At 52.7% G+C, this 25,822-nt stretch overlaps 2 protein-coding genes across 11 annotated transcripts in view; one reads left to right on the forward strand and one right to left on the reverse strand.

Annotated features, from left to right (window-relative positions):
• ARHGAP1 (Rho GTPase activating protein 1) overlaps window positions 1-19,480 on the forward strand; it is a 19,713-nt gene extending 233 nt beyond the window's left edge. Inside the window, exons 2-14 of one of the 2 annotated variants that reach the window (XM_077767392.1) lie at window positions 751-805; window positions 3,659-3,840; window positions 4,102-4,197; window positions 10,329-10,416; window positions 14,453-14,584; window positions 15,225-15,311; window positions 15,525-15,623; window positions 16,188-16,295; window positions 16,379-16,455; window positions 16,669-16,746; window positions 17,183-17,311; window positions 17,492-17,595; window positions 17,728-19,480. In XM_077767392.1, coding sequence (XP_077623518.1) covers window positions 3,708-3,840; window positions 4,102-4,197; window positions 10,329-10,416; window positions 14,453-14,584; window positions 15,225-15,311; window positions 15,525-15,623; window positions 16,188-16,295; window positions 16,379-16,455; window positions 16,669-16,746; window positions 17,183-17,311; window positions 17,492-17,595; window positions 17,728-17,916 — 1,320 coding nt within the window. In that variant the 5' untranslated portion in view covers window positions 751-805; window positions 3,659-3,707 and the 3' untranslated portion in view covers window positions 17,917-19,480. The remainder of the gene's footprint in view (window positions 1-750; window positions 806-3,658; window positions 3,841-4,101; window positions 4,198-10,328; window positions 10,417-14,452; window positions 14,585-15,224; window positions 15,312-15,524; window positions 15,624-16,187; window positions 16,296-16,378; window positions 16,456-16,668; window positions 16,747-17,182; window positions 17,312-17,491; window positions 17,596-17,727) is intronic. The other variant, XM_077767391.1, reaches the window with a different exon arrangement.
• A 2,377-nt stretch (window positions 19,481-21,857) lies between these two features.
• Window positions 21,858-25,822, reverse strand: part of ATG13 (autophagy related 13) — a 54,813-nt gene continuing 50,848 nt past the window's right edge. For 8 of the 9 annotated variants that reach the window (XM_077767398.1, XM_077767400.1, XM_077767395.1 and 5 more), the window contains one exon: window positions 21,858-24,198. In XM_077767398.1, the coding sequence (XP_077623524.1) occupies window positions 24,121-24,198 (78 nt within the window). In that variant the 3' untranslated portion in view covers window positions 21,858-24,120. The remainder of the gene's footprint in view (window positions 24,199-25,822) is intronic. The other variant, XM_077767396.1, reaches the window with a different exon arrangement.

Below are 25,822 nucleotides of genomic sequence, written 5' to 3' on the forward strand. Positions count from 1 at the left end.
GTGGGAGTGGGGGGGGGAAGGGAGGGACTAGACAGGTCACCTGAAGGGATACGGTCCGGAGGGGGATGATTCGAGCGGATCCTAGGAAGGGAGCAGGAGTGGTATGGGGCCTAGGAGCCTGGCTTTCTTTCCCACAGCGGGTTTCAGCCCCACTCCCGGGTCTGCACCGAGGAGACTTCGTGTCCTTTGCTACTTTCCTCCTGCACTTCCCAGGGCAGAGTCTAAGTCAGATCGCTGTCATCGAGCAAGCCCACGGGAAGGGGAAGTCTCTTTGGTCCCAAGTGGCGAAGCGCTAAGAGCAAGAAATTGGGGGGAAGTATTCCGGCCTGCCACTAATTAGGCCATGCTTTCATCTCTATTTCTTAATCTCTGAAATGGAATAATTGCGGGTTTTGTAAACCATGAAGCTCTGTACAAATGCGTTTGTAGTTGAAAGTCTCGCTATTGTATCGTGGGATTTGCATTTTCGCAATTCGGGAGCCCCAACCAGGAGGGCGGTCCCAATGCCAGAGAATAAGATTTCTAGTTATCTCATTTCTTCGTGAAGATTACAGGAGAGCCTTTACTTTATTTTTTCATGGCACCTCTCTGAACCTTCAGAATCACATGAATGACAGTCATTTCGAAAAGTGTTGAGGGATTGACCTGCATCAAGAGACCCTTTTATACAGATATAGATTAAAATCTTGAGTCAGCTTTATGGCCCGCCTAAACAATGTGTTTCTTTTTTCTGGTCCTGACTTTCCTCAGCAGTAAAATGGGCTTGGTAGTGCAAACCTCACTGGTGCTGCTGTGAAGTTAAAAGGTAATTTGTCTACTTTATGGTGCTAAATAGGCCCTCAACAAATACTGGTTCCCTTTTCCATTTAGGAGATGAATTCATTCATTCACTCATTCAACAAATGACAGTATCTGTGTGCTGAATAGGTCAGGGATTCTTAGATTTTCAGAGAGCTTATGAACCCCTTAAAATTGCATAGAAGATTTCATGCATGTGCTGATTTTTCTTAGGGAAAAAGTCCACAGATTTCATCAGAATTTCAGAGAAGTCCAGAGGTGAAAACCTCTGCCTAAAATGATTCTCAGAGATCTTTGTAAAAGATCTTAGCAGCCAGGATACTTCATGGCCACCCCTTTATGTTATAATTTCCCTGAGCCAGTTTCCCTTACCCTCCCACTGAGTGGGAGCTAAACTTCAGGGCTCACAGGGGGAAGCAGCTGTGGGTTGGAGGCCGGTCTGGCTGGGAGGTGGAAACAACTGTGATTAGTTATGCTGGAAAAGAAAGTTATGGAGCGGGGGAGGGGGCAGTTCTGGAAGAACAGACAAAATAGAGGAGCATTTACTGGAAAAGAGGTGGAGTTCAAGTTCAGCTCCCTTTTAGAGGGTGTCCCTCCCCTTCCCTCATACATACTTCAGCTCGCAGCTGTTCTTTCTAACCCTGTTGTTCACTTTAGTGTAAGTATTTTAGAATACTGAAGAATTATGTTTCTGGGAGGAGTCTGTGCTTCTACAGATAAGGAGATTTAAGTCTAGTTAGGAAAGGACTTGCCCAGCATCTTTGCAACTCATTGGCTCAAGCAGGACTATTATCCAGTTCTCTATATTCCTCGTTCCATGCCTTTAAAAATTTTTTTTTAACCTTTATTTATTTTAGAGAGACAGAGTGTCAGCAGGGGAGGGGCAGAGAGAGAGAGGGAGACACAGAATCTGAAGCAGGCTCCAGGCTCTGAGCAGTCAGCACAGAGCCCGACGCAGGGCTCAAACTCACGAACCGCGAGATCATGACCTGAGCTGAAGTCAGCCACTTAACCGACTGAGCCACCCAGGCACCCCTGCCATGCATTTTTCTTATTGTGTCAAGCACCCACTGTTGTGCAGAAAGACTTCTTGGGATAGCTGTGGGCAGGGCTAATGGAGCACTTGGTGCCCTGTCAGTGACAGAAGAGAAGGCATGGAGAGAAGACTCGGGCCTAACAGGGGTTACTATGTGCTGAATTCTGTTCTTGTTACCCAGTGGAGTTCCCATTTGGGGAATCCTCATGGCCACCTGGTTGAATGGGGGAAGGAGCATGTCGATGAATCAGGAGTGGATTCCTCAGGATTTAGAGTTGCCTGCATTGGGGGCTTGCAGGGCAATGGGTGAGCGGGGTTGTGGGGCACAGCAGCACTCACTGAGAGAAGTGCATTCCCAAATAAGAGAGGGACACATCTTTCTCTGTGCTCATGGAAGGGACTTCTATTTTGGTGGTTAAGCAGCAGTAGCGAATAAGGGTAGCAGAGAAGAGGCCAGAGGAAAGGAAGAGAAAGGCTTTTTGGTTTTTGGTTTTTGTTTTATGGCTGTTTGACTATTTGGCTGCTTGGCTTTGGCTCTGGAGCTTGGAAAGGCTTTTGCCACTGAATCAGTGTGGTTGCCCTGGTAACAGGGTGGTTGTTGCTAGGCACAGGGAGCCGGTTTACCAGCCAGAGTCCTCAGCTGGCTGTGACGAGATGTGTGCAGGAGCTTGTCATGTTGCCTTAAAGCCAGAGGTGTTTGGGGTCTGGATCCTAGCTGGCAGCTACCCCCTCTTATCCCTCCCCGTGCCTGGTCTTGTCTGGACTCTATCTGCCCTGCTGATTCTCTGACCATATATGTCATTTTTGGGCTCTAGGAATGTTGTGGGCTTAGAGCAGCCTCTTCTCTGGGGTTGGACTAAGTGGATTAAATCCCCTCCCTGACCCACATGGTGAGTTTGGGATGGAAGGGGGATGGGTCTCCACTTAGGGCTGAGGGCAGAAGGTACTGCTTTTAGACTTCACGCAGCCACATCCTTGCTGCCAGACCTAGACCTGGGCAAGCCCAGCTTCCAAGCTGGCTCTTCCTCTGTCTGCTGCGACTGGCTGTCTGTTTTTCACCTCCTAGAGCTCAGCACTCTGGATGCCATGGGCTTCCCCCTTTCCCATCTGTGCTCTCCAATCCTTGGGGCAGTCTGTTGACCTTTCCCACCTTGAAACCAGCATTTGGAGCTACTTGTGGTTTAGAGTGGGCTTGGCAGCCCCCAGGAGCCCGCAGATTGCCTGCTGTGAATGGCAGGCAGATTCCATCACCTGTTTCTTGTTCCTGTCCTGGGGCAAACCCAGCTGGGCACCTTGAGTATTGCCTTTTTTCTGGGACCCTGTGGTCTCTGGCCACCTCTTGTTCCTGGGACAAAAGTGAGGGCTGGAGTAGCTAAAGTCACAATTAACCTTTTTCATGAATGGGGTGTGAAACATCTCTGTAGATGCTTGCAACATCTCTGCCCTCTAACTGCTGGCGTCTAGGAAGCTTCTGTGCTCTATGACCCCTGAGGAGAGGGGCGCAGACTTCTATCCTCTGCAGCTGGGACTGCATGGCTGAAGCAGATGGGCAATGGGCAGCACGGGGCCTGGCACGGCTCGTCCCTTATCCAGCTGGAGGACCTGAGGGCACGCACTGAGCTGTGCCGTCCTCTGTCCCAGCTGCCTTTTCTGGCAACATGCCTGTGGAGAACCCAGGGCTACATGGAGCTCTTGGCAAGGATGCGAAGTGTTGAGGAACAAGAACAGGGGAGGCTGGGGGAGGAAAGAGTGAGATCAGGAGGGCTCGCTGTAGAAGTCACAGGGGAAAAGAGGCTGCCCCTGACTTGCTACCCCCCACCCCAGGTTTCTCTTCAGGTTCTGTGGAGTGGAGCTGTGAGGGACAGGCTTGGTCATGGACCCGCTTTCAGAGTTACAGGATGACTTGACCTTGGATGACACCAGCCAGGCTCTGAACCAGCTGAAGCTAGCCTCCATTGATGAGAAGAACTGGCCCTCGGACGAAATGCCCGACTTCCCCAAGTCAGGTGGGTGCTGCCGGATCTCAGGCAGCCATACATGCCATAGAAGGGGAGACTCCCTTCCTGTCAGGGGGAGACTCCCTTCCTGTTGGAGGGAGACCCCAGGAGAGCAGGAGGAGGGCAAGGAGACCAGCCCCAGGGTGGGGCTGGGAGCACAAGCCCTTGGGGGGAGGGGGGAGGTCGGCGGGGGAGGATCAAAGAAGGCGAGTCTTAGGGAGAACACTGCCAGCCCTCCAGGTTACCCCCTGCCTTTGCCGTGTTCCTCAGATGACTCCAAAAGCAGCTCCCCGGAACCCGTGACACACCTCAAGTGGGACGACCCTTACTACGACATCGCGCGACACCAGATCGTGGAGGTGGCAGGTGAGCACACCCAGCAGTGCATTGGTTTCCTCCCCGCCTCGTGCCACAGGGGAAGGGACTGGGGGACAGGCGGGTGCCCGCTCTGTGGTCTGACCCCTGACCCTGGGACTCCAGAGCACACATACCGTTCTTAAAAATCACACACTTGATTGTGATGGCCACCTGCACGTACATCCTGACCTGTGACCCGGTTGTCTCTTATTGGCCAATGGTGTGTGGGAGGCAGTGTGACTTTGAAGTCAGAAAGCCCTGCTTTGATTTCCAGCTCTGCACTCTGAACTCATTCCTTCCTCACAGGGTCGCTGAGAGGATTACAGTAGTGACCGCCTCTCTGGGTCTAGCCCAGAGCCAGAACATAGTTGGCCCTGAATGAGCGGGCCGTTGAACTCCTTCCCCTTTGTCCGGATGTCAACCTTTCCACCCCATCAGTTACTGGGGACCAGGAAGGTGCCAGTTCCTTGGGGGAAGCCCTACCTCCAAGGGAGTCTGGAATGGCAGAGCCTCCTTCCAGAAGTGAGGGGCCCCATGACCCCTTGGAGCATCAGGTCCCAGGAGATATGCTGCCTTGGTGACCGTGGGTATGGAGCCTTGAGTCTCAGCCTTAGTGAGCTCCCACTTTCCTGTTCATAATGCAGGACTCAGGGTAGAGGAGGTAGCAAGGATGCTGATGACCTGATTTCTGCCCTTAAGGCCCTACTACTAGAAGAGGAAATTAGAGCGGTAGGATTTTTGTCTTTCCCCTGTTGGTTGTCTCTCCTCACCAGTGACAGCAACTGTAAGGCAGCATGGCAGCAGGGCCCTGCTCTGCGGCATTGGGGTGGGCAAAGGAGGCCAGGCAGCACGCGGCTCTGGAGCGCAGTGGTGCTGGCTAAGGGGGCCCTGGAGGCATCTGGCCATAGGGAAGCCAGAGGGAGCTCCATCTCTCTGAATGCTGAGCTCAGAGAGGGATGGGGCAGTTAAGAGTTGCCCCTAATGTCAAAGTTGTTTCCATGCCATTTGTGCCCCTGGCGCCTGCCTGGTACCCAAGGCTGGGTTGGAAGCCTTGGCTATGACTTCTTTCATCCATGGAGAAGCAAGGCTGAGAGTTCTTACCTGGCCTGGTCCTTACCTGGGCACAAGAGAGTCACCCGAAGGTTCAGAACTTTCTCTCGTCACTTCCAGAAATAGATCTGATTGGGGCATGGGGAGTATCTGATGTGGTGTGACATAGTGTCTATCCTCCTGGCCTGTGTAGCCGAGACACAAAGCAGAGCAGGTCGGGGGGGGACCCAACCCCAGCACCTGGTGGCCCCTTTTCCCACTACAAGCAGAGCTGCAACGTGTTTCTGTTTCCCCAGGGTGTGATGAGCCTGAGGGGGCCCAGTCAGGTAGGTGTGTTCCTGGCTCTCTGTGCTTGGCCTCTGGGCTATGGATCAAGAAGGGCTCTTGGTGGAAGCCAGGTGGGGCCAGCTTAATTGCAGCCCCACTCCAGGGAGCTGGGAGCTGGCGGTACCTGGGAGCCGGAAATAGCAAAAGATTTACAGGAGGTTTGATAGGGTGGTGCCATGTGGGGACACATCCAGAGCCCAAAGGGAAAGGGACTCCTGGGGAGAGAGGGCCCACGTCCCTGGGGACAGGGGGACTGGCTGTGAGCAATGACCTGGCCTTAGTGCTGGCTCAAGGCCCCTCTGGTGGGAGTGCCCCAGGGGTGTGCCTCTCTGACTGCTGAGAAGAATTTGGATTGGTGTCACCAGAGCAGGAGTCATTTGATGAGACCATGATGATGTCCTGGGAGGCCAGTTTCCTGGCATTAGAAACTGGAGAAAGAGCCCATGTTGGAACGGAAGATGGGTTATGTCTCCAACTCCTCTGCAGCCCGTGTTCTCCGAGCTGGTAGTAGCTGTCATGCTCCACAGTCAAATTTGACTCGGTCCAAGCGGGTTCTTTCCAGCGGTGGGCTGGTAAACAGCAGTTGGCTCTCTGGGAAGGTGGAGGCGGGGGAGGGGAGGCTATTATTTATTTGTAGCATTTGCAGTTTTGACCACAGTAGATTTCAAGCACCAACATGATGTCAACTGGCTACAGTATCCTGAGCGTTTAACAATTTAACAAATGTGTGAGCCGGCCCCAGCACAGTGCCCCAGCCCCCACCTCCCATCTCCTTGGCCTGCTCTGCAGGTTGTGGGTGGGTGGTGGCTGGCCTGGCCATTCCCAGAATGCCTGCTAGAGGACTGTACTGTTGCTGATTGACACCCAGGCCACCCTGGGCACATTCCTGATCGGGATCGGGGGAATGCAGAGGCTCTCTTCTCAGGCCGCTGCTCTTTTCCTGGTGCTTTCACCCAGTCTCTGTGTCTTCTCACCCCCAGTGCCCTGGGAACACCAGGGCACCTGGCTCCTTCTCTCCCTGCAGTCTCCAGGGCAGATGTCTCTTTTCTGAGATCAGGAGGGAAGTTCTTGTAGCAGCAGTTGCCCTGTCTGCTGGCAAATGCCAAGCCACCCAAGGACCTGACCCCAGGGAGGGGAGGACAGGGGCTTGACCCTGGGGTCACCTGCATCTCATTCCTTGCTTGTCTGAGAGTCTTGTCATCCAGCCCCTCACTGATCCCCCAGATGGGGATCCCCATTCTGACTTCATTCAACATGCATTTGTAGAACACCTACCCTGGAACAAGCCCCATAATTAGCCCTGAGGACTCAGTGAGGAGAAACACACATCACCTCCTTCAAGAAGCACACAGTCCAGTGCAGTGGTTCTTAGAACTGGTCAGAGTCCTCTTTAAGAGTATGAATGATATTGACCTCTTCTCCTAGGGAACATGTGCTTGTGTTTGTAATAGTTTTCATATCACATCTTGGCCTTGGTGGATGCCCATTGGTGGAGCCCCGGTTGAGAACCCAAAGCTTCCCATTTATGAGATTGTTGAGGCCACAGGCCCCTGGCTCCTCACCTCAGTTGCTTGCTTAACCAGTTACTATCTCTTTAAATTCCAGAGCCCTGTGATCTCAGATGTCCTGTCCTGCCTAAGTCCTCAAATCTGCCAACCAATGAGGGCTGCCTGCATATGGGGGGGAGGGGTAGCAGGATGAAAAGAGCCTTTTGGAACCCCCATGCTCCTCCCTGCATTTCCCTCTACATTCCAGGCCTTTCTTTTGCTTAGAGAGGTGCAGGCAGATGTCTCTCCCCTCACACGCTCATAGCAGAAGGTTCCAGATTGTACATGAGGCTATATTGGCCCGGCTGATCCTTTGTTCCTGCCCTGCCACTTTGCTCTTGCTTCTTCTGTCAGAGCTTATGGGAAGGGATCCAAACAGGCCTGAGAGCCACCCTCACGGGACTGGAGGGAAACCAGGACCTCAGGATCTAGGCTAGGGTATGACAGCAGGTGGTCTTATAAAATAGACCTGTTGCTGGATGAGATGAAGCTGCACCTTCTCCTCAGACAGGCTTGCAGAGGGCTCTCCGCTCGTAAGTCTGGAGAAACCCTGTCCAGGAAACTCTGTCCAGCAATCTGGTAACCTAGATATCATCGTGAACAAATTCCGAAATGGAACCGTGTGCACCGTGTGATGCTGACCTATGACTCTGTGCAGGCTTCCAGTGTTTCTTGAATACCTGCCGCATGCTGGGCTCCGGACCAGTAATAGAGTTTCAAAGATGGATGAGACACGGTTTCTGCCCACAAGCCGGTAGAGGAGACAGGCACATAAACAATTATACAGAAGAGTCAAAGTATCACAGCAGAGATAGGTAATGGTTCACACCGGGAGCCATGAAAAGGGACAGCTAACCTGGCTCAGGGGAGGAGGAGAGGACGCAGTCTTCAGGAATGAGTCTTAAGGATTCCAAGAAGGTAGGCTGGAGGAGGGGAGCGATATTGTCTCAAGGCAGTTCAGTCTGGCAAAAGAAACAGCAGAGGCCCAAAGCTGCCTGATGTGGACTGGGTTGCAAGCATGTCTGTGTTGAAAGTGTGCATGATGTGAGCCTGGAGAATCCCGTGAGTCATTCCAAAGAATGGAATGGTTGGAGGGGCTGATCTGGAGCGTGGATATGGTAGTCAGACAGCTGGGAGTGAGGTGCTAAATCAGGCCAAAGCAGCAAGCCGTGCAGTGAGCAGGGCCTGGGGCCATGCTGTCCACATTCCAGAAGCCTCCTTCAGCTCCTCTGAGTCTTGCCCCAGCCCTGGAGAAAAGGGTCAGAGCCTTGGCAACTACTTTGGAAAAGCATTGACTCCTACATTAGGCCACTGACCGGGAAGATCATGGCTTACTAAATATGGAGAAGGGCAGTCAGCAAGGTGTGGGGGGTGGGGGTCCTTAATCCTCAGAGGCAGGTGGAGAACAGACGCAATCTGTTTCATGGGTTGTGTAAGTAGTCTTCTCATTTGCCCCTGAAGCAATGGGGATTAGGCAAGTGTGGTTTGATGTCTCTGCAGTGTCGTGAAGGGAAAGGTGTAGGGAAGGTTCCTGGGACATGGGGGAGCGAAGAGCGGCCTCGTCCTCACTGAGCTTTTTTGGGGTGAGTGCTGTGCTGATCCTGGAAGAGCATCTCACCTTGGAGGGCAGTAGCAGATGCGTCACAAGCTGCCCTGCTTCTTGACAAAGCCAGATGACCAGACCATCAAATAGTGACTGGTTTTGGGCAAACACCCTACAGTGATTACTGCCAAATGAGCATTCTCCCAAAGCACTACAAACTCCTCTGAACTCCATGTTCTTTAGAATACCCTTAAGGAGAGGGGCACCTGGGTGGCTCGGTTGGTTGAGTGTCCGACTTCAGCTCACGTCATGAACTGCAGTTTGTAAGTTTGAGCCCCACCTCGGGCTCACTGCTGTCAGCCTGTCAGCACAGAGCCTGCTTCAAATCCTCTGTCCCTCTCTCTCTGCCCCTCCCCTGCTTGCACTCTTCCAAAAATAAATATCTGTTAAAAAAGGAAAATCCTTAATGAGAAAGGATATGATTTTTAGAAATGTCCAGAAGTCAGTCAGAGCCAAGTGCAGTTAATAACTCCAGTAATAAAATCAGAAAGTGTGACGGTGGTCAAAAATGAGACCTGACCATTAAGTAATCACACCCATTTCCTCAGTGGCCTTGGACTTGCTGAGAAGGTAGCTTCAAGAAGTTTTCCAAATATGCTGGTCAGAGAAGGCACTTCTGGAAGAAGCATGGGCTTTTAAGATGATTGGCAAGATAACATTTGCTTTGGTGGGGATGATTTTCAGCTTTTTAAAGTTAAGGTGACATTTAAATAACAAATTAAGCATTTTAAAGTGTGTAAGTGGTGGTATTTATTTTCTTAAATGCTTATTTAGAGAGAGAGTGTGTGAGTAGCAGAGGAGCAGAGAAAGAATCCCAAGCAGGCTCCATGCTGTCAATGCAGAGCCTGACACAGGACTTGATCCCACGAACCTCAAGATCATGACCTGAGCCAATATCAAGAGTCGGTTGCTTAACCAACTGAACCACCCAGCCGCCCCTACAGTGGTGGTTATTTAGTACATTCATAATGTTGTACAACAACACTCTGTCTAGTCCCACAATTTCATCCACTCCCATTCTAAATCCTATAACCATATAGAGCCAATTCCCAATCTCCCCTCTTCCCAGCAACTGGCAACCACCAATTTGCATACGGAGGCATACGACTCCACTTATGAGTTAGTAGAGGTAAATCCGGGGCACCTGGGTGGCTCAGTACATTAAGTGTCCAACTTCGGCTCAGGTCATGATCTCACAACTTATGGGTTTGAGTCCCGTGTCGGCTTCTTATGATGCCTTACCATCATGTTTTCAAGGTTCATTCACGATGTAGCATGGATCAGTATGTCACTCCTTTTTATGGCCAAACGATATACCATATTTTCTTTATCCATTCATGCATCGATGGGCATCTGGGTGTTTCCACCAGGTGTGACTTTAGAAAGCTGTTATGTTTTTAGACCTCAGCTCAGTAGCCCTGAGAGCAACCTGTCCCTCTTTCTTCAGTGACGCACCCTTGAGTGCAGACAGCTGCTCAGAGGTACATCTGCAGTAGCCACTCTGGCCCCTGCACTACACGGTAAGGTCTCTAGGCCTGACTCCTTTCAGTTCCTCAGGCCACTTCTCTCGGGTGACCTACCACCCACTGTGCTCCATCTTTCTCCACACCTAGGAGATGACAAGTATGGGCGGAAGATCATCGTGTTTAGTGCTTGCCGAATGCCCCCGAGTCACCAGCTGGACCACAGCAAGCTCCTGGGGTGAGTACCCCCCAGGTGAGGTGAAGGGACCCACACCCAGTATCTCCTGATGCCCTTCTCCCTACCGTCACCTCCCTCAGCGCCTCTCTTCTCCCGAGGGAGCTAGTTTACATTCTGGGGAGAGCACTGGGCTAGGAGTCAGACCCAGTTTCTAGTCTGGGAAACTGCAGCCTTAGCAGGGTATCTTCATCTCTTCAAGCCTCTTTTCATAATCTAGCCCTCCTTCCTTGTGGGAGATACTGCACGTGGACGTGCTTGGAAAAGTCAAGTACTATCCACACAGGAGGACTGATTATTATGATGTGGTTGCAGCTCATCATTTAGATGAATAATCAGTGTTATTTTGTGCCACATCTGGTGCCACATCTGGTGCCAGTGGCTTCGATATCTGTCTGGGTTCTGTTAGCCAAATATACGTAATAGTTCTGATTGGTCTAGAAACCTGATGCCAGTCCAAAAGCTGACTGAAAGCAGCAATTTGACAGATCCTGTTCTGATGAGTGTTCACTACTGAGCCACCACTGTCCCCCCGGACCCCCCACCCCACGTGCTCAGGACCTCCATGGAGGTGGGGCCAGAATGGACTTTCCGAGGCACCTTACTTATATGTAGTTACCATCTTGCACTTCTTTCCTGATCTCTACTAAAGCACTCCCTGAAACTGAGAATGTCTGTACTGCCCATACCGGCCCTTTGGGATCCTGAATGGTCCTGTGTGTGTAGGGGGTGGTGAGGGGTCAGGGACAGGCCAAGCACGCAGCCGCTGAAGGGGACAGGGCCTGAGTGCAGTGTCTGCAGTCCTGGTGAGCCAGGCCTGAGTCTTTTCGGCCTTGTGTGAGTTTTCTCTCTGAATTCCTGAACCCTTTCCCTGCCGCCCCTTGGCCAGGCAAGCAGAGCCTTGTTCAGGCCCATCACATGGCCCAGCCAAGAGCAGGCCAGGGGAGCTCAGCCTGAGGGCAGCTGAGTCACACACCCTACCCTCTGGTTTAACACAGCCCGTCTGATTTGGCAGGTGACGGACTCCTGGCCAGATAATAGTCCGAGTGGGAGGAAGTCAGAGGAAGGAGATGGGAAAGCACCCAGTTTTCAGGAGTGAGATTGCTGAGTGAGGCTCCACCACTCGGGAGGCTTCCTCTGACTTCTGGAAGCCCCCTGCCATCCATCCTGGCTGTTCTCCATCCCTTACCGGAGACATCTCCCTGCCCCCACCTGGCCTGCACAGCAGCACTTTCAGTGGGGATCAGTGACATTATTTCAGCCTTGGCCTTTCCCAGCTGTCCAGCCAGTTCTGAGGGGTTGAAATAGAAAGTGCCCGAAGCTTGGATTCAGAAGACCAATTAACCTTCAGCTGTGCCCCTTACTAGCTGTGTGCTTCGGGGCAGGTCTTTTCTGAACCCTATAAAAATAAGAATTGTGCCCACCTCATAGGGTTGTTGTGGGCATTAGGTAAGGTAATATATATGAAATGCCATTGTATACAATTGTAAAGTATTATAGATTTCAAGAATTTAGCAAAGCGGTAGTAGCTATAAAGAAAAAATACAATGATAAAATCTCCTATAAAGCTACCAACCAGAGAGAAAACCATTGTTAATATTTTAGGGTGTCCACTTCTGATTTGTTTCTATAATATACCCAGACCTTTGTATAGTCACCTCTGTATCTCATATAATGTTATCTTCTAAGCATTAAACGTTCTTCAAAGATATCCTTTAAAAATATGTTATTGGCATACGTGTGCACAGAAAAGTGAACAAATTATGTATACTACTCGAATTTTCAAAAACGGAATACACCAGGGGCGCCAGGGTGGCTCATTTAGTTAAGTGTCTTGACTTCGGTTCAGGTCATGATCTCGTGGTTTGTGAGTTCAAGCCCCATATCAGGCTCTGTGCTGACAGCTCAGAGCCTGGAGCCTGCTTCAGATTCTGTGTCTCCCTCTCTCTCTTTCCCTCCCCAACTTTCCCCCCCCCAAAAAAACTAAATAAATACTTTATAAAAATTTTTTTAAAAAGAATTTTCAAAAATGGAATACACCAGGCGCCTGTGTGGCTTGAGTAAGCATCCGACTTCAGCTCAGGTCATGATCTCGTGGTTCATGGGTTTGAGCCCTGTGTCCGACTCTGTGCTGACAGCTCGGAGCCTGGAGCCTGCCAGATTCTGTGTCTCCCTCTCTCTCTGCCCCTCCCCCACTCACCCTCTGTCTCTCTCAAAAATAAATAAAACGTTAAAAAATTTTAAAAATAAATGGAATACACCATGTCATCCACACCCACAGACCTCTCTTTGCCCTTCTAGCCACTACCCCAGTGGGCAGACCACTCTTCTGACACCTAACTTCACAGATAGGTTCTGTCGGCAGAAACAGCTTGTAAGGTATTCTGTTTATAGATGTCCTGTAGTTTATTTAACCAGTTCCCTGTTTTTGGACAGTTAGCTTGCTGCTCAAAAAATTTTTTCCATTGCAAAACAGTCCACATGCAATGAACAGCCTTCTACAAAAATGCTTCTGTTCATTTCTGATTGTTTCTTTAGGATAAATTCCTGGGTATATTTTTATAGGATCAAAGAGTACGAACATTTTCCAGCTTGTGATACATATCACTTTATTGCCCTCCAAAAAGACCATAACATTTATCAGAGAATGATTGTATTTTCACTACAATTTTCGCTATTTTATAGTTACAAAATGCTACCTTTTTATGTGACAGCTCTTTGCAAACTGCAAAGTGCTCAATGTGTACAGGAGGTAATTACCATGTAGCAATAAGGATGGGAATCACAGTAATAATCTGGCGTTAGACACTTCACACGCCTGCCTCTGTGGGCCCAGACCAGCACCCATGGGCCATGATTCAGGGCACCCTGTCTGGGTTAGGTCAGGCTGTGTCTGAGCACTTATTGAAATCCTTGGATACTTTCCCCGGCACCATCCCTCCCTACCCCTAGAAGTGCTTAGGCTCCCAGCCTGGAGCCATGTTCTGCTGGGGCCAACCAGAAAGAACTTTCCCTGAACTCTTTTCCCATTTTTGAGTTCTTATCTGACCCCTTCATACTTATCCACTTCAGGTGTTCAACACCTCTGCATGTGTGTGCTTGTGTGGGGTGATAGGTACTATGTTGTGAGCATGGGGAACTTGAGTCCCCAGTAACTAGGGCAGGGGATGGGGAACCCTCTAGTCACCCCAGTCCCCTCTCATGGGCACAGTGCTTTATGGATTCTGTTGGGTGGTTGAGTATACAAGCTGCCCTTTGGTCAACAGGACCAAACTTTGGAGTTAGCTCATCTCCAGGCTCTACCACAAGCTGTGTGACTTTAGATAAGTGCTTGACCTCTCTGAGCCTCACTGCCCTCACTTGTCAGGAGGGGATAATCTCAGCCCCAATTATTATGAGGAAGGCAGGTGATAACGTATACAAAGTGCTTGGCAGATGCTAAAAGCTGAATATATATATATATTTTAATGTTTATTTTTGAGGGAGAGAGTGACACAGAGTACGAGTAGGGGAGGGGCAGAGAGAGGGAGAGAGAGAGACAGAATCGGAAGCAGGCTCCAGGCTCTGAGTTCTCGGCACAGAGCCCAACGTGGGGCTCGAACTCTTGAGTGGTGAGATCATGACCTGGGCTGAAGTCAAACACTTAACTGACTGAGCCACCTAGGTGCCCCTAAAAGCTAAATATTGATGAACAGTGACTGTCGTCATTACTATTGACTCAGGACAGACAGTCTTGCAGAGAATGTTACTCCCATTTTTACTGCAGGTATGTGAGAGGGCTCAGTTACAGTCCCGGTCTCCTGATTTCTGCCTTGGGCTCTTATTATGACCGTTCTTCTCCCTCTGTCCAGCCTCACCACTGGCCTCAGTCTCCTCCACAACAGCACAGTGACTGATCATGCAGGCCGAATAGGCAGTGCAGGTCAGGGGCTCGTGGGCAGGTGTGTGATAGAAGCAGGGGACTCCTGGGGTACCGAGTCCTGTCTCAGGGGGCCCCTCTTATGTCGAGGGTAGGCCTGACGGGGCTTTTCTCTTGTAGGTACCTGAAGCACACCTTGGACCAGTATGTGGAGAGCGACTACACGCTGCTGTACCTGCACCACGGCCTGACCAGCGACAACAAGCCCTCCCTTAGCTGGCTCCGGGATGCCTACCGAGAGTTTGACCGCAAGTGCGTTGGGGCCGGGGCCAGGTGGCTCTGGAGCCGGCGGCTCTGCTGGGTTCTGGGCTGCCCTCTGCTTGCTCAGGAGCTTGTATCCAGTTCCTCTCCAGGCTCCACCGCAAGCTGTGTGACTTTGGATCAGTGCTTGACCTCTCTGTGTCTGTGTCTCACTGCCTTCATTTGTAACAAGGGAATAATCTCAGCCCCAATTGTTGTTATGGAGAAGAGATAATGTATACAAAGTGCTTGGCAGATGCTAAAAGCTAAATTTTTTTTCTTTAATTTTTTAACGTTTATTTATTTTTTAGAGAGAGAGAGAGTGAGTGTACAAATGGGGGAGGCGGGAAGAGAGACAGAGACCGAATCTGAGGCAGGCTCCAGGCTCTGAGCTGTCAGCACTGGGTAAAAGCAAAGAATCTGAAGTTGGAAGGTCCTGGGTTTAACCCCTAGTTTCTCTGCTTACTCGCTCTGCCCTTCCATGTTACTTAACCTCTCCGAGTCTCTGTTTCCTAATCTGTGAAATGGGATAACAGTGGCACTTACCTCTCAGGATTTCCACGAGTACTCCAGTGAGAAAATGTGCCCGAAGAACCCAGCTGTGTGCCTCTGCCACCACGCCCACTGCTGAGTTCCTGTTCTGTCCCTGCAGGTACAAGAAGAACATTAAGGCTCTGTACATCGTGCACCCCACCATGTTCATCAAGACCCTGCTCATCCTCTTTAAGCCCATCATTAGGTGAGCGGCTGATGGGGGAGGGCAGTGGCCTCCCCACGCTTCCCTCTGAACTCTGAAGCAGATACGTGAGGAGGCCAAGCATCCTGCGGACAGACCGTTTTGGGGCTTGGCCTTTGTCTGATCTTGGGGGGCTGCTGAGGGGATGGTGGAGGCCTGGCAAAATAGCCTCCCCCCTCGCCCCCCACTGACCCATGCCCATTATTTTGGCGGCAGCTTCAAGTTTGGGCAGAAGATCTTCTATGTGAATTACCTGAGCGAGCTGAGCGAGCATGTGAAGCTGGAGCAACTGGGGATCCCTCGCCAAGTGCTCAAGTAAGGCCGGGGCCGTGTGCCCGCGGGGCACAGTGTGCGCACGCGCCATGTTTGTGGGGTGGGACCTGGCAGCTGAGGGCAGGGAAGCCTTGAGAACCCAGGGGAAGCAGAGGAAGTGAAGGTCATGAGTAAGAGACGGCATATGGGTCTGAGAGGGTGAATTCAGATCCCATTTCTGTCACTTAAAAAACTCTGTGACTGGGGGCGCCTGGGTGGCCCAGTCGGTTGAGCATTCGGCTCAGTCGTGATCTCACAGTTCGTGGGTTCGAGCCCCACGTCGGGCCCTGTGCTGACAGCTCAGAGCCTGGAGCCTGCTTCCGATTCCGTGTCTCCCTCCCTCTCTGCCCCTCCCCTGCTCACGCTGTCTCTCTCTCTCAGAAATAAATAAAACGTTAAAAAAAAAAACCCAACTCTGTGACTGAACCTCTTCAGGCTCCACTCTGTCGTGTGTAGAGCAAGGCTCCTTTGAGGGTTGAATGAAGTGACCCATGTACAATACACAGGGGTTGCCAATGTGACGACAGAGCCAGATCGAGGGCCCGACACCCCCGTTTGCTCCCCCAGGTATGACGACTTCCTCAAATCCACACAGAAGAGCCCTGCGACGGCCCCCAAGCCCATGCCGCCACGGCCCCCTTTGCCCAACCAGCAGTTCGGGGTTTCGTTGCAGCAGTGAGTATGCGAAAGGCGGGCAGGCCTGGCACGTGGGGATCAGGAAGGGCCGCAGGCCCAACTCACTGCTCTTGTCCCCACAGCCTCCAGGAGAAGAACCCAGAGCAGGAGCCCGTTCCGCTTGTGCTCCGGGAGACCATTGCCTACCTGCAGGCCCACGGTGAGCGCCAGGGCCGCTGGCCACAGGGCCTCTAGGACCTGCTTCCTCGCCTGCAGCCGCAACCCCAGGCCCCTCCTCAGCCCCGTCTCCCAGCTCCCCTTGGGGAGCCTCAGTGCCCACCCCGACCCTCTCTGGAACTCCAAGACAGAACCGGGTCGAGGAGTCTACACACTGCCCCAGGGCGGAGACTCACCAGGCCCCACTGTTTCCCAGCTCTCACTGCCGAGGGGATTTTCCGGAGATCGGCCAACACCCAAGTTGTGCGGGAAGTACAGCACAAGTACAACATGGGTGAGTGCTCTGGGTGTGTGCCGCAGGGCGGGGGAGGGGAAGGAGACAGGCCACGTGCCTGCGTCGTCACCGTCACCGTCACCGTCACCGTTAGGGGGCTTAATTGCCTACTGCTTCCTGGTAAACAAGGGCCCCCCATTCTGTTCCTGTCAGAGGTTTCTGTGGCATTTGGTATGATTGCATGGGTTCCGTTCCTGCCTGGCTGCCCCAGGCCTGCTGCCTGGTCAGGCTTCCAGGTCCTGGGTTCAGATTCAGAGACAAAGAAGAACTGTCAGGTGTACTACCCGGTCCCCTCATCACAGAGGAGGAGGGGCAGGCCTGTGCGAAAGGCGGCTCTGTGGGAGGGGGGTGCGTGTGCAGGGGTTGAGGGCGGTGGGGCAGTGGGGTCTGCTTGGCCTCTGGTTGGGCCCAGTGCCCTCTCCATCCCCTCCCCCAGGCCTGCCTGTGGACTTCGACCAGTATAATGACTTGCACCTGCCTGCGGTCATCCTCAAGACCTTCCTCCGGGAGCTTCCTGAGCCCTTGCTCACCTTCGACCTTTACCCCCACGTTGTGGGCTTCCTCAGTGAGTGCCCCTCTCTTCCCTCCCTAGTCCTGTGCTTTTTCTGCTGGGCAGGAGTCAGGGCTGGACTCAGGGCAGGCAGACTTGGCGTGTCCTCCAAGGAGAGTCTGGTTGGGGTCTGCCTTCTGGCCTCGTGCTGGCCCAGCCCCGGGCCACTGTGACCTGGGCCCCGATTCCTTGTAGACATTGATGAGAGCCAGAGAGTGGGGGCGACGCTGCAGGTGCTCCGGACGCTGCCTGAGGAGAACTACCAGGTGCTTCGTTTCCTCACTGCCTTCCTGGTGCAGGTGAGACCCCGGCCTCAGCCTCGGCCGTTCACCTGGAGGAGGGCGGGGGGAGGAGCTGCCACCCTTGCCGCTCTTGGGAACGAGAGGCAGGGTCTGTGGCCTCCTGCCGCAGCCCCCTGATTCCCTCCACAGATTTCTGCCCACTGTGACCAGAACAAGATGACCAACACGAATCTGGCTGTTGTCTTCGGCCCTAACCTGCTGTGGGCCAAGGACGCTGCCATCACCCTCAAGGCCATTAATCCCATCAACACGTTCACCAAGTTCCTTCTGGATCACCAAGGGGAGCTGTTCTCCAGCCCTGACTCGAGAGGGCTCTGAGCCCTGCCCCACCGCCCTTCCCAGCTTCAGCCTTAGAGGAGTCGGGGGCTCCTGCCCAGGAAGGGGGCTGTGAGGCCCCAGGAGCTGGAAGCTGGAGCCAGCCGGCCGGGCAGCCCTTCCTCCCCTTCTGTCCAGCCCATCTGGCTGGCCCTGGAGGCCCCGCTGTAACCACGAGACATTTTTCTTCGCCTTATACTTCTCACTGCCTCCTTGGACCCCTGGCTCCTTGCCAGGCTCTGCAGAGCTGGCGGCCTTTGACTCTTCTAGTACGAAAAGGACTGGCCCCAGAAACTGCTTACCCACTTTCTCCTGCCTCTTTTCCTGCCAATTGCGGATGCCTCAATCACTGCCGTCTGGGCTGGTAGCTGGGGCTGGTCCTCCCTTTCCTGGCTGCCGGGGGAATAAGAGGCTGCGCTGGCTTGCACCCGCCTGCTGAGGCCCCTCCCCGGGTGAAGGCCTGTGTGCGAGCACCTGGCCCTGTCCTCTCCTCTCATGGTTCAGCCTTGGGTTTTTACACAGCTGAGGACTAGCAAGGCCGGGTTCTGCTTCCTGTTTCTGCCTCCTTCTCGTCCACACATCCTGGGTCAGACTTTCTCAAGTGATACTGCCCCCAGGGTGTTCCAGCCCCCTGTTCTGGCAGCTTGGATGACAGGACTGAGTCCCGGCATCCATTTGAAATATACACCCCATTCCCGCCCCAAAGCCCCCCCGGTGGTCCGGTCGGGCCAGGGACAAGCAGTCTCAGCCCCCCACGCCTTGCCTCCCCTCTCTACTTGGACAGTTCCTCAGCATAAGGCTCTGTAGACAGGTCTGTTGTGGGGTCACACTGGCCCCTGCTCTGGCCAGAAGTGACTCGGTGCCTCAGGATCTGTGGGTAGGGACTCCTGGAGGGGTGAGCAGAGACTTCACCAGTTAGATCAGTCCCTGCCAGGGGAGTTCTAGCAACATCCCCCAGGGACCACAAGGCCCAGGGTCCTGTCATCTTTCAGAAAACCTGGACCCTGATGATTGGTACTTCTCATTTCAACTGTGTCCCTTAGAATGACACTCCTCCCTGGTGAACCCTGGAGACCCCACTTCCTGCAGCCTTGTCCCCTGGCAGCAGGGTGGTACCTGCACAGAGGCCCTGCCCCCACAGCCTTGGCCAGAGCCTGTACTGTGGGGGCCCTTGACCAGCCCACCCCCATCTGCAAGGGGAGGTGTGTGTGCAGCCTTGGCCCTGACCTTGGTAGGCTGTCTCCTCATGATGCTAGCACGTCAGGACTCCCGGGGCCTGGAGTGGCTGCTGGTGCCCTGACAGTCCCTGCGTCTCTAGCCCGAGCCTGGGCTTCTGCTTTCTGCCCTCCTGTGTATATCAGGTGTTGCTTACAGCCCCATTTACTGGGGAGCCTCGTGGATCTATTTGGTCTTTCTCCTGTCCCCTGTCCCACTGCGGGGAGAGGGGGAGGTGGGGGAGTACTGTGAATCAAGTGTTCACATTCACACTTAATGATTTCCTTGGCACCAATCATGTATTTCACCTTTGCACTTTTTGTATTTCAATAAAAAAGGAGATGGAAAACTGCCCACCTGGATGTTAGGAAGTGGGCCTGGAGGCTCAGAAAGGGGCGGGAAGTGTGGTGTGGTTGTGGAAGATGAGCAGGTGGGGCCTCAGGAAGTCACTTCCCCATCCATCTGACCCCTTCCTTCCTTGTCTTGCTCCTTTGTGAGTGCGTGTGAAGCCAGCTTTCTGACATCTTCCAGGCTTGGACGGGTGAATGGTCACCCTCCATGTTGTACGTGTCCACCAAGTGCCGTGTCCTATGACCAAGGCCTCTTCTGTCTCCAGAATGGAGGGCGACAGCAGTGTGGGCTTTAGAGTCAGACCTGCCTGGGCTTGAGTCCAGTCACCCCTCCCAACAGCTCCAAATGGGAGCAGCCACAGAATCAGCCCACACGAGACTGTCTCTTCATCTAAGGATCAGAAATGATGCACACAGGGTGGAACAGTGAGTGCCCGGTGGCCATCAGAATGACCATGGTCTCACAGAGGAATAAGGAGATGGTCCCAACTTTGTGGAATGGCTGGGATCGGAAGCCTCGTGTGACTATTTGCTTCTGTTGGCCCTCCCCTCGGCCTGAGAGCCTTGGCTCTTTCCACCTGCCACCCAGTCCCATAGAGGCTAGGAAATATCCGGTTTTCCTTTCCTCTCCTGAGCACATTTTGCTGTCCTTTTAAAGATTAAGATGGTAAAACTTATGCGTATTTTACCACAAGTTAAAGATAATGGTTTGTCACTGAGAGGGGAGGCCAGGATTTCACTTGGCATGATGGTCAAGGTCAAGTTCCACCTGTGTGCTGCCTGCGTGTTGATTGCAATCAGGTTATGGTGGCCTTTGGCCAGGCCTGTTCTTTTTTCTCCTCGTTGCCTGCTCTGGCCAGGGGAGCCAGGCCGGAGCTGCAGGATCAAGCTGTGGTGTTAAGACGCTGGTTAGAAACACAGGCACCGAGCTGCAGGAAGCTAGTCCTGTTGCACAACTGGCCCTCACCCAGTTGGTCCAACGGAAGGCACTGGCAGCCTCTCACTGGCTCTGTCCAGCTCTAAGCTGGGTGACTGTTGAGAACAGAGGGGTAGTATCCCAGGGAAACTGAGAGGAGAGCCAGAGACCAGGAGAGCTGTTCACTTGGGCTGGGCTCCTGGCAGGGCGTCTGAGTGATGCAAAAGCCAGTTTACTGCTGCCTTGGCAACAGCTGGTCTCTAGGGGCAGAGTATAGGGAGATGCTTTAAAGGGGCAGGACACCATCATGAGACCTGGGACAACGGAACACTTTTAGTTTGCTTTGTTGAGGCTGGGGGGGCGNAAGGTGAAGACATTAGGGATAGCCTTTTCACCATTTCTGATGTGCGTTGGATGACTCTTCCAGCTGGCTGCATGGTCCGGTATCATGGCCAATTATCATGTGCAGTTAACTAACAACCTAGGGCTCCCAGAGCCCGTAACGACAGCAGTGGGCAGCTTCATTCTTTTCAGCTATAGGCTTGGGCTAAATTTAGAATTTTCTAACCATTTTTCTGCCCTGGCTTCAGCCTAAAGGGGATAGGGAGGCAACCCACACAACAGTTGCCCAGGTCTGTCAGGCAGTTAGTCCCTTGCTTCTAGAACCATCTCTGTCTCTTCAATACTGGCTCCACCTCTCGCTCTTGTCCCTCAGCACAGTCCCAAGTTAGGGGGCAGGAGCCAGCTTTACCAGGGCTCAGATGTGTGCCACAGAAGCACGCAGGGGGCCAGGCAGGAATAACGTCCACGGGGTTCGACTTGTCGTGGCTCCTTGGAGACCACACCAGTGCCTAGCTCGAGCTGTCAGATCGGGGCAGCTCAACAAACTCGATGGGCCCTTGAGTTCCCGACACTTCATTCAAACCCTTGCCCTGTCTGGTTTGCTCAGCCACACTCCTCACCCTAGATCAGTAAACATACCGGGCAGCTTGGGGAGCCCCACATCCCATGTCCGCTTCTACTGGAAACATGGCGGAGACCTGCAGCTGTGAAAATCACACTCAGTGAGGGCTGAGTGCTGGGCTGTGCTGTGCAGGGGGCAACAAAGAGCTGATGACACTGGGCTCCATCCAACGGAGATTCTGCTATGGCCATACTTCATGTGAATGTCAACTTCATGCCCGTTACCTCACTGACTATTCACAGACAAGCCCTCAAAATGGGAACAGTACAGCCAAGGAGAATGAGGCTCCAAGCGGTTTCCTGACTGGCACCAAGGTGCCACAGCTGCCAGGTGGCCAAGCCCCAAGACAAAACAGCCTGCCTGACTCCAAGGCCACTCTGCACTTTATAACCGCTGCTCTTCCCCACTTCCATGGAGGGAGCCCGTCGGTGACCAGGGCCTGCACAGCAGTGGGACGGGGTGGGTTATGTTTTTAGAAAACTTGTAGGACAGGAGGCTGTAAAGTACAGAAAAAATTTATTGGAAATTTCTTGAATACACTTTAAAGTATAGCTCAGTATTTCCAAACAAGATTGGCTAGAGGAAGGGAAGGGACTCTGCCACCTGGAGACGGGTGACGGGTCCCAGCCCTGTCCCGGGGGTGCTGCAGGAGTCAGTCTAGGGCTCACCCCTGTCACTGTCTTTATGGGGTGGAGGGGCAAGGGCCAGCCTTGACAGGTGCTCTTCTCCTCCCAGGCTCAGCTTCCCTGGCGTCTCACTGATGGGATCCTAAAGGAAAGGCTGCTGCCTGCAAAGGCCAACAGTTAGGAGCCAAAGAGGCTAACAGGCCTGTCAGTGCTCAGCCTCAGGACAGCGGCGGAGATACTACGGCAGGATGGGGGCGAGCACATGGGCAATCAGTAGCTTACCAGGGCTTCAGCACTGGGGCCTTGGAGGCAAATCTGGACTGGTTCAGCAGGCCATGAGTGCACGCTGGCCCAGACAGGACGGCCATTTGTACACCACAGCTGGGAACATTTCTTCGTGGCAGCAGAATGCATGCAACAGGGGCAGGAGGGCTCAGCCTGACTGAGGCAGCATCAGGGCCCACTATAGCCCTCAGAGCTGTCTTGTAGGTGGGACCAGTGTCACATGCATTTACTAACAAGCAGTTAAGGACCACCTGCTCCACTGCAGAACAGCTGCTGCCCATGAAGAGCCCAGGTGGGCCAGGAGGAATGGGGTGGGCCTTGTTTTCCTTAGCCAGGGCTGCCAGGTAGGCTGGGAGAGGGACAGATGGTAGGTGGGTGAGGCTAGGCACTTGATTTACTCAAGTAACAATACCTAAATGGTTAAGTCAATCATATGCCTAGCTTTGGTTTCTCTACAAGGAACCAATCCAGCTAGTAAACCTCAGGGCGGTGTGCAGACCCTGGGATTAAAGAAGGTGGTGGCCAGGCCCAGGAGGAAGGAGGAAAAGGCCCATAACCCAGCCCTGAGAAACAGGAACAAGTGCCCCCAGAAGGAGGGGCCCCTCTGGCCTTCCCCTGGGGCCACAGCGGGGCACATACAATGCACGGTATGTGCATGGTACAACTCTAGCGAGTCGTACACACAGAGTCGTACACATTTAGCACCCAAGGCTTCCTGGGCTGCCAGAATGGAGTCAGTTATTCTGCAGAAGCTGGGAGAGATTCAGGACTCTCACCAGGAATACGTAGGAGTCAAAGGTGAAGCCTGTTGTCAGTTCAAGTGCAGCAATTCTGGGAGGTCCCGTTGCCCTCAGCCAGCCCTACTCTTGGATCCCACCTTATGTAAAGAGGAAGCAAGACCCTCACAGCAGCAACCCAGAACCTGAGGAATCTCCACAGGGGGAGGCCCTACTCCAGGAAGAGGCCCTCCACCTTCCCCAAGCGAAAATATCTAACCTCAAACATATTTTCTCTATAAAATATCTGATTTCTCTGAAAGCAATAAATATTTACTGTGTTTTATAACCAAGGAGCAGCAACAGGGGGAAGGAGGAGAGAAAAAGAACTTTTGCTGTGACTCCCAGTGAGAGAATCCTGGAGATGTAGGATTCTTGTTTCCGTGGAGCTGAGGAGCTGAGCACAGGCAGCCACCAGGGCTGCTCGACCCTCTGCTGAGGGATGGGCTAGCACAACCCTCAAGGGTGGGAATGGCTGACTTTGGAGTTTCTCGCCACCTTGGGCAGGAGGCCTGTCATATTGCCAAAAGTATAGGCACAGGGGCGGAGAGAAGGAGAGGAAGACACCAAACCAAAGGGGACAAAAAAAGAGCCTGAAGGAGCCCTTCCTTCTTTCTCCCAGTACTGTCTCCTTCCTCTTCCTGCTTCCACACCAGGCTCCGGGCCACCAGTTGGAATGTCAAGTGATTGACAGTAACAGCTGGTGGGCAAGGGGCCAGCTGCAGGGTGGACCCAGGGAAGGGTGTGGGGGCGGCAGGAGGAATGAGACGACAGCCTTGGTGAAGCAGTTGCTGATGGGTGGTGTAAGCAGATGGCCCTGGGGGCCCTTTTGTTATAAAGCATCTTCCAATCTTCAAGACCAGGGGGTGGGTCCTCTCCAATTCTGTCACCGGGCTGGACTGCCACCATGGAGTCTCAGGAGGTGCAAGAACAGAGACTTCCAGGTCCCCATGGGGGAAACCAGCCTCTCCTCCACCTGGAGCAAGATGAGGGATGGGAGCAGCTGATGAGTGGGAAGCTCTGTCTCCTGGGACCACAAAAAGGGGATGCTGCTGGTACTCGAGGACACCAACTTTTACTGCAGAGTTTCTACAAAGGCATCAAATTCTCGGACATTCTTCTCGTGCACAGCCAGCTTCTCTGGTAGTGAGTCCTGTACCGGGAGGGGAGAGAAGAGCTGCTTATTCAGGTAGGGTCTTGAAGAGGCAGCCAGCCTGGGCGCCTGGGCTGAAGAAGAGAGTGCAGCACAGAGCTCAGCTCAGCAGTGCCGGCCGGGAGTGCAGCAGACGCAGGGCAGTGGGGCAGGCAGTGGACAGCGGGCTCATATCCAGCAGGGTTTGTGGGGGTTCAGGGGCTTTGGCAGAACAGTCTAGAGAATCCAAGCGGGCCACACATAAATGAGCTAGAAAAGGACCATGCCAACAGGATGACACAGAGCCAATAGACGTGAAGTATCCTTAGCACAGATTAGACTAACACCAGCCTATAAAACCATAGGCTTAGCATGCTACAAATTTGTTTACAAGAGGTTTCTTCACGCCTGAGCTGGGCATCAGAATCACTTGGGAGCACATGAACAAGGTAGTCCCAACCACACTCCCAAGAGATTCTGACTCAGCAGGTCTGTAGTGAGGCCTACGAATCTGGATCTTTACATTGGTTGAGGAAGGGGTGAGTTAGAGTTGGGAGAAAACAGTAATAGAAGAAAACCTGAGGAGTTAAGTTTAACTACCCTCCAGTATCAAGTATTAATAAAAATTTGACCCTAATCAGGTGCTTTGTCTCCACTGATTAATTTGCATCTGAAGAGCTAAATCATCACAGATTTCCTGGCAGGCGTGAGGTGGAGGTGCAGTTAAAAGCCTAACATTAGGGACGCCTGGGTGGCTCAGCTGGTTAAGCATCTGACTTTGGCTCAGGTTATGATCTCATGGTTCATGAGTCTGAACCCCTCATTGGGCTCTCTGCTGTCAGCACAGAGCTGCTTCAGATCCTGTGTCTCCCTCACTCTCTGCCCTTCCCCTACTCACACTCACTCACTCCCTCTCTCTCAAAAGTCAATAAATAAACTTAAAAAAAAAAAAAAAGGCCTAACATCAAAAGCCAGGCTCTCTGGGATCAAAGCTGTGTTTTGCCAGCTCACTGCGACCATGGGCAAGCTATTTGTTCAGTGCTGGCTTTCTCATCCATAAGCTGGGATAATAAGGAAAGCTACCTCTTAGGATTGTCAAAGATTCATGTAAAGCACTTAAAGAATACTTGGCGCCTGGAAAGCCTTGATTAATGTGAAAAATAATATTTTGACATATTGTTAATACTGAGCATGCTTTTCTGTTTCAAACAAATCAAGGGCAGATATTCCGAGATCCTATTCCTAGAGCCATTCCTCTAATGTGGACAGAGAAAGTGACATTCCCACCTCAGGCAGAGGGACCCCGACATCTTGTGGCGTTACAGTAAGCGGCTAGTTAGGTTTTAACAGGATGCCTGGAGACCAGCAAAGGTGGAGTGAGAGAGAGCTACAGGGAGGGTCAGAGGCCTGTCTTGGCTGGCAGCATTCCATAACTAAAGTCACAAGAAGCCAGGTCAAAACAGGCCGAAAACAAAGGAGGCCAGAGTCCCTGACCAAGGGAGAAAAGGTATGAAACCCTGCTCCCAAAGACAGCCTCTTTCCAAGTAATAAATACTCCACTCCTGGTTACCAACTGTCAATAAAATATAAGAGACCCAGGGGTGCCTGGGTGGCTCAGGTAGTTAATTGTCTGACTCTTGATCTC

Source organism: Crocuta crocuta, unplaced genomic scaffold (assembly GCF_008692635.1).
Source record: "Crocuta crocuta isolate KB4526 unplaced genomic scaffold, BGI_CrCroc_1.0 scaffold330, whole genome shotgun sequence".
NCBI lineage: Eukaryota > Metazoa > Chordata > Mammalia > Carnivora > Hyaenidae > Crocuta > Crocuta crocuta.